Consider the following 10,038-nt stretch of genomic DNA (forward strand, 5'->3'; position numbering starts at 1 on the left):
TCATACAACTGCACGCGCTTGTATGTGCGGTTGTGTGAGGTGTCCACGACACCGTCTTGTCCAGCCCTAAAACTATTATTAAAGGGCCAACACCAGAATCAGATTAGAACAACTCACAATCATAGAGAGATGCCGCAACTCCATCTTCATCATCAGGAGCATCCATAAACCCTAGCCGCCACCATTTCCATCTCCATAGCCATAGCCACCTCCATCATCATCACAACAGCATTCTTCAATGGTTTCTTCTTACAATCTGATCGCTAAGTGTGAGTAACTCGGTAAGGTCATGGGTTGAGGCATAGCCCTACAACCCTATATAATTGTTGGAGGGGTCGATGGAAGTACTTTGAATTAAGGTCTCGTATGTGTGAAATAAAATTGCTTTCTAATTATCTATTGTCTTGTCCGCGTTCTTCGTCCCTGCAGGTACCTAGAATCACAAAGATCGAGCAATGGAGGGGCTAAGGGAAGGAAGACCGTGAAGTGCTATTTTGAACACCGGTGACAACAGGGTTTGTATGGTAGCATGGATCATTTCACCGAGGATACAACATGTTAGTCATTATACGTCCAATGCTTTGTCTGATTCTATCTTAAGTACCGAGGCAACCCCACGCGACGGATAGGACCTTTTGTTAGACAACTCACTCTTGATGCAGGGCGTGTTTCGGTCAAGACGTTATTTGGACACATCCTTCACTTAGATACGTTTTAAGCACATCTTGACGGGTGTCTTTCAAGGCACAAATTAATATCGCAATGGTCTCATTCGCCAATATATGGTGAATCAAGTCCTCATACCCATGTCTGTTTTTGCTATAAGTTTTTGCACCAAACTGACCATCGCATACAAGTTTTATAGGACTACCGGTGTATTTATCTCTTCCTGAAATCATGCAAAGTAGTCAGTCCTCTCCCTAAGTTCGGCAAGAATCGTTGGGGATTCTACCGCGAGCTGCACGAAGCCACCGGTTAGCGCAACGTCCTTGAAATTCTGAATCATCGCAATGAAGCCGATACACCGTGCCTTGAGCTCGGCGCAGCTGTGCGTCTCAGCCAAGCGTAGCATGTCGACGACCGAGTCGACAGACACGGTGGTCAGCAGCCTATGGGTGCACTCGAGCTTGAGGCCGTCAAGCGCGAACCGGTCGGCCGCGGCGAGGAAACGTCCGAGCACCTCGATGTTGGGGGGCTCGCCGTCGGCGTTGTCCGGCAGGGTTTCAGTGTAGATGAACCGGAGCATTGCTCCAAAGATCTCGGGCTCAATGTCTTCCAAAGAGATGGGGGAGGAGGACCAGAGCTCGACATTGCCTATGGACGGAATGATGCGCTGTACAGCACCGCTATGCCTCCGTCGGAATAAATAGGTGGCTTAGCACGCTTGAAATCACAACCGGCGTGATGGAATTTGGAAACATAATGATACATCGCCATGCACGGGGATGAACTCAGGGAACCCGCCGGACCTCACAGTGGTCCGGCGAGTAGACGTGCACGCATTGGTTGTGGTGGGACGGCGGCGACACGGCGAAGGCGTCGAAGGTGGCCGTCACGGCGTGCGTTGGACGGCTCACGAGCTCAAGGTAGATGGAGGCGAAGCGGGTGATGGCGGGTACGCGTGGGGCGTCGCCGTACGGGTAGCAGGCCAGCCTCCAGCAGTGGCCGCCGACGGTGACCATCGGCGAGTAGACACGGACCAGGCCCTGGCCCATGGCTCTGTGGCTGTGTGCCTTGGAGCTCATCTCGAACGCCATGAAACCAGAGCTCGACATTGCCGATGGACGGATTGATGCGCTGTACAGAACCGTTGTGCCTCCGTCGGAATAAATAGGTGGCTTAGGACGCTTGAAATCACAACCGACGTGATGGAATTTGGAAAAACAATAGCATTGTTATGGCAAGACGAACCATTGATGGGAATTTGAATTCGTATACAGGATTTTGTACAAAACGACAAGGTCATCGCAAGACGAACCATGGTTCTGCATTATTTGGAAAAATAAAACACCTGCCAAACAAGACTATCTTCAACTCTACACAGTTCATTGCTTGCATCACCCGGCAGCGATAAGAAAACAGAAAGTGTTGTTTCTAACAAGATGGGTTATTATTCCGAACCATTTACTGAGCCTCCTAGTTAAGTTTGCGTGTATATAGGAAAAAATGCAAATCCTATAATCAGGAGTTTCTCTGGCAAAAAATGAGCTCAACAGGCCATGCAAGTCCAACCTACATCAATCAGGTCATTCATGGGAAGAAACAGAAGGTAAAACGAACAGAAGACGTTTCAATCCAAAAAAACAGGTCATCCTGTGTGTTCGCTTGCTGGCTCTGTGCTCTTGATTGTGGGTCCCATGAGACCACGCCCAGGTTATGTAAAACAGGACAGCGCCGTTCTGTGCATTATTCAAGAACTCGACAAGAATAGGTTTCATCCTCCGAACTTTACAGCAACATTGTGGTCGGGTTCTCGATGTAGCCCTTGAACGCTTTCAGGAATTCCGCCCCGATTGCACCTACAGATAAACATGATTATTTGTTGAGTTCCCCCCGCCCACATTCCAACTGACTCACGATTTATATTTCACAAAAGATTAAGAGCGTACCATCAATAACCCTGTGATCGCAGCTCATTGTTACTGACATGTAGGAACCAAACTCGTACTGACCATCCGCGCTGCCTGGAATCACCCTCTTCTCAGCTGCTCAAAAGGGGAAAATATGATCAGGTAAGCACTGAATGAATCCCTATGGGAGGACTAAGGACATCACAAAATGAATAATGGATCATAGTAGCAGAAACTAGATCTAACTATGCTACAGAAGTAGAATACAGAAACAAAAAGCACAAAACTTTTAAGACTATGTACAAGTCCTGCCTACAGAACTAACTGAAGGTTACTCACAAGTAAGCACAGAATAGTATATAGAATGCCAAAGTAAGGACCACATGCAATATGTTTCGGTCGGATGATCTAAAAAAATATGTCTGGGTCGACGTACTGGGCTTCCAATAGCAGATTCCAGTACAAGGTCGACACGACTTATGTTTTCCAGAACATATGGAAAATACTGACAAATGCCAAACTGCTACTGTTACTTCTACACAGTGCAAACTAAGTAGCAACAGCATTTTTATTGCCAACGTATTGGCAGTACATGCCGAAAGTGTAAGACGGGTTCTTACCAGAACCAATGGCCAAGATTGCTGACTGAGGAGGATTTATAATAGCACAGAATTGTTTAATTCCAAAAGGACCTCCCAAGTTTGATACTGTGAACGTGCCACCCTGAAACAGAGAACGAAAATGGTCAATGAAAAATGCTGTTGATTTCATACTTATCATCTACTATGCGATAAATACCTCGTAATCTTGTGGTTTTAAGCTGTTATCCCTTGCTCTTTGAGCCAACTGCTTCACCTCCTCACCGATTGTACCAAGTCCCTTCTTGTCGGCATCCTGCACCACAAGTAATAAGTTAGAGAAGGGGGGGAAATGCACAAATGGAACTAGCTAGGTTTGACTAGCTTACCCTAACTACTGGAACAAACAATCCATGCTCAGTTTGTACAGCTACATTTATGTTCACGTTGTGGTATCTGCATGAGAAGTACATTTGTCATATCACATTTCTTGCCAATATAATTTGAGTGACAGGTATAAATACTCCGTAGGAACTCACTGGCGAATAAAATCATTCATCCAAGAACTGTTGCACTCAGGGACCTTTCGAAGAGCCAAGGCTGCAGCCTGCGCAGAAAGTAGAGGTAAATTTAAAGCTGGAGATCACAGAATCCACATGAGCCCAATATGACTTAAAAGACGACAATGAACATATAAGAAACAGTGATTACCTTAATAACAAGGTCGTTAATAGATATCTTCTTTCCACCAGATGCTTCCTGCAGTGGGTTCAGTTCCCCTCGCAACCTGTAGCACAACAAAATGAAGAACTCTTCTTTAGACAAAAGTTCGGTACTAAAATTATCCACTGCAAGTTTTACAAAATCAGGCCTGAAACATACTTGATAAGTTTGTCGACGCGTGTGTCAACTGTCAAGTAGTAATGTGGGATGGTTTGCTTAGAGGCTAAGAGGCGGTTTGCAGTAACCTGAAAAGAACAAGAGTTAAAAGTTAAAACACTACAAGGCAGATAGGATCAACAAAAAAAAGTCTCATCGGCATTCTTCAATGCTGAAACATACCTTTCTTATCTGCGCATTTGGAATATCAGTGTAATCTAATCCTGAAGCTGCAAAAGCCTCGCTCTTGCCACCCTTGGCTACAGAAGTTTCGTTAAGCAAAAATAATCATTAGACACTGGTTGGATCCCATTTGATTCACATAATAGAAGCAAAGCTAAATGCATGACATAATGGGCTGCATGCCCCTAGAGGAAGGGATCAAGCCTAGTTCAGAAATTTTACTTGGATCTCAATAGAATGCTGGTAAAAAAAATTGAATACTACGCAATTCGTCCACACTTTGCAGTAGAAAACTCACGCGATGAAAAAGAAAAAAGGAACAGAATCAAGAATGGCACATAAAAAGCATGGAGTTGTTTTTTATGAGAGCGGGTATAGAGGTCTTTACGACATCCAATTGTGTATGTGATCGCCTTAAAGAGCAACAGCAGACTACAAATAAATTTCAGTAGCAAAACTTGAACATCAGTCAAGCTAATTCAGATCACAGTGCAAAGGTTTTCTGAACATGGATTGATTTGGTTGATGCTGTCCATGGATACGAGCAAGCACAGGCCAAAAAGGAGTATGGATGACACGCGTAAGAGTTGTAACTTTTTTTTCCAGAAAAGTTTCCGGCTCAGCGACTCCCAACTGCTGCTATTTGCAGGACTCTAGGATAGTTAGCAGATAGCAGGAGAAGTGTATGTGATGCGCATTAATTACAAAATCCTGTAACCATAGACACTCATATATGTAGTCTTTTGGAGAACAAGTCCAGCTCTACGGAGTTCCATTTTCTAAGCACACATGAAATGAAATGCACTAGCATGTACCACATAGCTTGGAAGGTCAGTAAGTAGTAGACTGTATTTTGCATAACTAGTTAACCTAATTTGGCATGCACATGCAATTAAATGTGTCAAAAATCAATTCTCTGAGCTCTAGAAAATCACACTTAACAAGAACACACAACTACACGGCAAGTCAACAACATAGTACAACCAAAAAAACCTCCAAATCAACAGACATCAAGATTTAAGATCAAGTGCATAGCCAGGTAAATGTCTAGTTAAAATTCAATTTGTATAATGGTCAATGCTGAAGATTTACTCAAGCAGTCATTATACTAAGTTTCTACAAGCAAGAGATACTAGATTAGATCAAAGAACCATTCATCAATCTCGGGAATGCAATTAGAGGAGAAAATAGCATACCCAAGTAATCTTCAATGTCTGCCTTCAGAATACGGCCATCAGGACCAGTGCCTTTTACACTTGACAGTTGAACCTGTTTGAAAGAACACATCCATGTTTTCATTGACTGCACTGCATACAGCAACTACCTAGACTAACTCAAATAAAGACTTACATTGTTATCCTCTGCTAATTTCCTTGCAAGGGGGCTGGCGAATATTCTATCACCAGATCGAGAAGCTTTTTCGGCCTTTGGGGCCTTCGGTTCAGGAGCCTTGGCAGGTACTTTCTCCTCCACTTTTGGCGCTGCAGGTTCTGGTGTAGCCTTTGATTCTGAAGGAGCAGCAGGCGCATCTGCAGCCGACGGTTTGTAATCTTTAAACTTTTCGATGTCACCTTCTTCCACGGTCACACAGATGACCTAAGATCATAGGCCACATAATGCAACCAATATATGTCAGCAAAACATGCAAGCAGTAGTACTGCAATATGAAATAATAGGCAGACAATTATAGGTTCTTTGGACAGTAAATGCATACCTCGCCAACTTTAATCTCTTTGGCACCATCACCCTGAACAATCTTAGCAAGATAGCCCTCTTCCATGCACTCCATCTCTACCGTGGCTTTATCCTAATTAGATGAAATGCATATAGATGTTATTTACCTTCTGCTGCAGCTTGAGTATGTGCTGACTAAGAATATGGAACTCGCCGATGAAGAATCTTACCGTTTCCACCTCACACAGAACTTCACCAGGTGAGACTTTGTCTCCTTCCTTCTTAATCCACTTGGCAATGTTTCCCTGCAGACAATACAAGTATCATATTGTACTATATATAATTTTAAGGAATAGAGACAAACAGAAATTATGGGTTCAATCTAACCATTATTATAATAATAACTTTGGATGACAAATACCTCAGTCATTGTAGGTGACAGTGATGGCATCCCAATTTCTTGATGTGGTGGCAGGTCTGGAATAAGCAGTATGTTAGGACATCTGACATGGAATCTGGCTTATGCTATACTAATTGGGGTTCTCAGAATTGTGATACAGGTACCAAAATGATGGCGGAGATGTGGGACCCAGAATTCAAGATACTATAACTTTTGTACAAAGCAAACAAAATTCTTAGATGCGGCACAAAAGAGAACTACCCTGAAATTTTACATGGAAATAGATGTGGACAAAAATCCTAATATGTTGTAATGCTTAGATATGGGTGGAAGGCAGCCTTCTGGCATAATAGTTGCCCGAAAAAAGATACCAAGCTCTGTTACAAGATTTGCAATTTCTGGTCATCGAATGAAGTTATTTGATTCAAGGGCATAAACAAACATCCAAGAGGGTGCGGGAGTACCTGCACTACTTGAGAAAGACCTTGCTGAAGCTACTCGCCCACTGAAAAAGGACAACAAAAAGGCAAGCACCTTCAAAGTGGTATTCTTGTACATTAAAGGAAAGAGTACAGCCATCGCACATTTCTGGTAGGAACCACTCTAAATGGACAACAAAAACTCCAATCATAAGCTGGGTTAGCTATTGTGCTATAGAAAAATAAATCACCCTTCATGTATATGACTGAAAAGTGGTGAGGAATGCAAGGACTTTTTGCAAGATACGGTTGGTTTTTTCATGATTTATATTAATTAATTGTCAAACATTTCAAGTTCACGTTCCCCTTTTCTGAAGGTGGTTATCCTTTGATACATTGGCACACAGAAATATAAAGGCAGCAACAGTGTAACAAGAAAATCACACTATACCATGACAATGAACCATTGAGGCCAGTAACAGCACTTGGGACACGGTTGATGAGCATTCTTCTACAAGTAGAGCTTCCGTTTGCTCCTCCTAGTGACACCTGAAAAATAAAAGTAGAAATTAGAATCTCAGGACAATATGCTAGGATTTCAATTATGGAGCAGAATTTACAAGGACATAACCTTGAAGGTCTCAAGCTCTTTCCCAGGTTGCTTGTACTGAGAAAATCTGGCACCTCCAATTCTTTTCTCAACACCTGCAGAAACCATAAGGACAAGATTACATCACCAATAGTGACACACACTTCTCACTGTGCACATAAATTCCCAGAGAAATAAAGAGAGCTACTGCCTGCAGTAAACAGCAGGGGCACATCTAAAGTAGATAGATGACAAACCACACCTTAATATAAATGATAAGGATTAACTCAGTCAGCTGAAGCATTTCTAGTGGGAGTACAAAGAGTAATGTCACTGGAAACGAGAATGACACATCTACTTAATCTACATTGCCATCTTTTGTTTGTAAAATTATCAATCAATTATGGTTCATGTTATATGCCCATGCACATTATAAACTACTGTTTGTTATACCCCAAGCTGACTGAGAAAAAAGAAGAAGCACGCATTGTCTTCTAGAGGATCCTGGACAACCAATATCGAACAGCAAAGCACAGACACAACTAGCCAGTAACAGGACACTTACACGCATGGGTAACATAAGAGTTATAGCAATAGTGAGTCATCAGACAGGGCATCTCCAACTTAATTCTAAAACAGATCACGGAGGCATAGTAATCACTGGAAGAAATAACAATCAAACATAATGGCGAGAGACAAGCATACCATTTTCCTTTACGGCAGAGGACCCAGAACCAGTAGAGAAGTAGCGGGCAAGGCTGGTGCGCTCACAATCTACAGAATTCCGCAAGCTCCGCAGCTGCATTACCAAAAGCAGACGGCAAAGCCACAGATAGTTAGCCAATGGCGTGTTCACAAATTAAACGCATCGACAGGTAATTAGATGCACAAGAAATGTAACCCATGGTTATTACGCGGTTACTAAGCTAACATCAGAGATGAGAGGCAACGGCCATAGAGAGTCAGCCAGTGGGACATAACAGACAAGTAATCGGATGAGGAATGTACCAAACAGTTGCACACGGTTACTACCTCAGGGGCTTAACTAACAGGTCCAAGTGTGCGTGGCGCCGCAGCAAGGAATCTACAGCAGTACCTTGCATTTCTACTAGCAAATAATTGGAAGGAGCACCATTGAATTCGAGGGTATCTAGCCTGATGATCATAATTCACACCGAAGCAAGCGTCAAACGACCTATGATTCTGCCGGTTAGAAACGAACTGACCGATCCATGCTTGTAGAATTGCACTACAAATCAATCATCACAGGAAAATAATAAAGCAAATACATCCGCCCGATTCATCAGGCTCCGTCGTGGCGCGTAACACCCAACCGAAATCGCGCCACCGGGGCGTCGGATCCCCCTCCCGATCAGAACGGCGGTACCTACCTGCCTACTAGCACTGCCCGCTGGCGCGGAGGCCCGTCGAGCGGGATCCGGCGAGGACACGGCATTGCGGGGCCGGATTGCGGCGGCTACGGCCGGCGCGGGCGGGCGCGACGCGAGATCGCTCTCCCACGGGAGCGGCGGCGGCAGCAGCAGATCGGGGGGAGAGGGGGAGGGGGAGGGAACACGGACCTTGCGGGAGTGGCGGAGGAGCTGCGCGGCGGACATGGCGGGCGGGCGGCCGGGCGCGGAGATGCGGCCGGGGTTGGAGGGGAGGGGACGGCCGACGAGCCTGGCCTAGGGTTTGGCCGGTGGCGGGGGAGGGAGGTGGAGAGGGGGAAGGTGGGAGATGGATGGAGATGGGCGGGGGTCGCTGTTCCGTTCTGTTATGTACGGGATGCGGTGCCACGTCAGCCCGCCCGCCCGCCAGCCCGGCCCAGGGTCGCCGTAGGGACGGGACGGGAGGGAGAGGAGGAGGGTTTGGCTTTTGGCTTCTCCTTGTTTTCAAGAGGCAAAATTCATCATGAAAACAATTCAAACTTAGATTCTCACCTCATGCTATAGAGAGAATTGTTTTCTCTCCTCACCAAACCCTTGCGGAAACAATTCGAACTTAGATTCTCGGTGTGGGAGACAAAATTCTAAAGAACGGATTCTTAATTCAAACTTTAGATCCTCGTGTGAAAAACTGAATTACTACAAGTGGCGAGCTTTAGAGACACGCCAAAAAAATTACTAGTGTTGTTGGCCGAATATAGGTTGCTGGAAGGTATGAGGAGATGAGCTTCCCTTGTATAGAAGAAGGTAAATGGTTGTAACCGGAAACATCGAGTTCATCCTTATCCGTTTATTCACATTAAGTAAGGTCCGAGATTACACCGGCTCCTGTTTGATTCGATTGAAAACCTTCAAGTATCCAATGAGCGATAAGATATGAGCATGAAGCCGCGCAGAACAAGGGAGCTATGGCGGACCCATGTCCAAGACGAGCCCCATGCCCTGGGGGTGTGCCAATATGCCTCGTGGCCCCACATGGTGCCCTCGGCGTTTCTCTTCAGTCTCATCACTTGTATGTTCAAAATACTTCTATGTCATGTTTACATGGTGGTGCATCAGCTGACACGTTGCGCCTGCTCGAGGGTGGTTGAATCAACCGGTTGCATGCCTTCTCCCTTGAGACAACTGCAACACCCATCATCTGAGGGTGGGCCCGAGTCATCCGCCCGGCCCGAGGGCATCACAGATGCAAGCACTGAGTAGTAGAAAAATATATTAAGATTGAATAAGGTTTCTCCAATGGCTTATTTCGGATGATTCATGATAGATGTAAATGATATAGAACAATTCATTTGTTGACC

The 10,038-nt window shown here is 44.8% G+C and overlaps 2 protein-coding genes across 2 annotated transcripts; both read right to left on the reverse strand.

The window, feature by feature from the left end:
• Positions 1–895: 895 nt before the first annotated feature.
• On the reverse strand, positions 896–1,775 carry LOC141025671 (BTB/POZ and MATH domain-containing protein 1-like). Its single transcript, XM_073501585.1, has 2 exons — positions 1,475–1,775; positions 896–1,314 (listed from the first exon to the last, which is right to left on the reverse strand). The coding sequence occupies exons 1-2, from the start codon at positions 1,773–1,775 to the stop codon at positions 896–898; spliced, it is 720 nt and encodes a 239-aa protein (XP_073357686.1).
• Positions 1,776–2,025: 250 nt separating this feature from the next.
• On the reverse strand, positions 2,026–9,180 carry LOC109752264 (dihydrolipoyllysine-residue acetyltransferase component 2 of pyruvate dehydrogenase complex, mitochondrial). Its single transcript, XM_020311171.4, has 19 exons — positions 8,873–9,180; positions 7,998–8,091; positions 7,335–7,408; positions 7,155–7,252; positions 6,749–6,789; positions 6,306–6,361; positions 6,115–6,189; positions 5,925–6,017; positions 5,561–5,806; positions 5,407–5,479; positions 4,211–4,287; positions 4,031–4,116; positions 3,860–3,935; positions 3,688–3,755; positions 3,538–3,604; positions 3,369–3,464; positions 3,191–3,293; positions 2,610–2,705; positions 2,026–2,519 (listed from the first exon to the last, which is right to left on the reverse strand). Exons 1-19 carry the CDS (start codon positions 8,906–8,908, stop codon positions 2,449–2,451), a joined length of 1,626 nt encoding a protein of 541 aa, XP_020166760.1. The 5' UTR covers positions 8,909–9,180; the 3' UTR covers positions 2,026–2,448.
• Between the last annotated feature and the right edge of the window lie 858 nt (positions 9,181–10,038).

Source organism: Aegilops tauschii, chromosome 6, assembly GCF_002575655.3.
Source record: "Aegilops tauschii subsp. strangulata cultivar AL8/78 chromosome 6, Aet v6.0, whole genome shotgun sequence".
NCBI lineage: Eukaryota > Viridiplantae > Streptophyta > Magnoliopsida > Poales > Poaceae > Aegilops > Aegilops tauschii.

Excerpts from the sequence above, each read along its gene's own strand:
- LOC141025671 (XM_073501585.1), bottom strand. The coding sequence starts at position 1,775 with ATGTCGAGCTCTGGTTTCATGGCGTTCGAGATGAGCTCCAAGGCACAC. Across the intron at positions 1,315-1,474 it reads CGTCTACTCGCCGGACCACT|GCAATGTCGAGCTCTGGTCC; the intron begins GTGAGGTCCGGC and ends TTCCGTCCATAG.
- LOC109752264 (XM_020311171.4), bottom strand. The coding sequence starts at position 8,908 with ATGTCCGCCGCGCAGCTCCTCCGCCACTCCCGCAAG. Across the intron at positions 3,936-4,030 it reads CGCGTCGACAAACTTATCAA|GTTGCGAGGGGAACTGAACC; the intron begins GTATGTTTCAGG and ends GTTGTGCTACAG. Across the intron at positions 3,756-3,859 it reads TTAACGACCTTGTTATTAAG|GCTGCAGCCTTGGCTCTTCG; the intron begins GTAATCACTGTT and ends CTTTCTGCGCAG.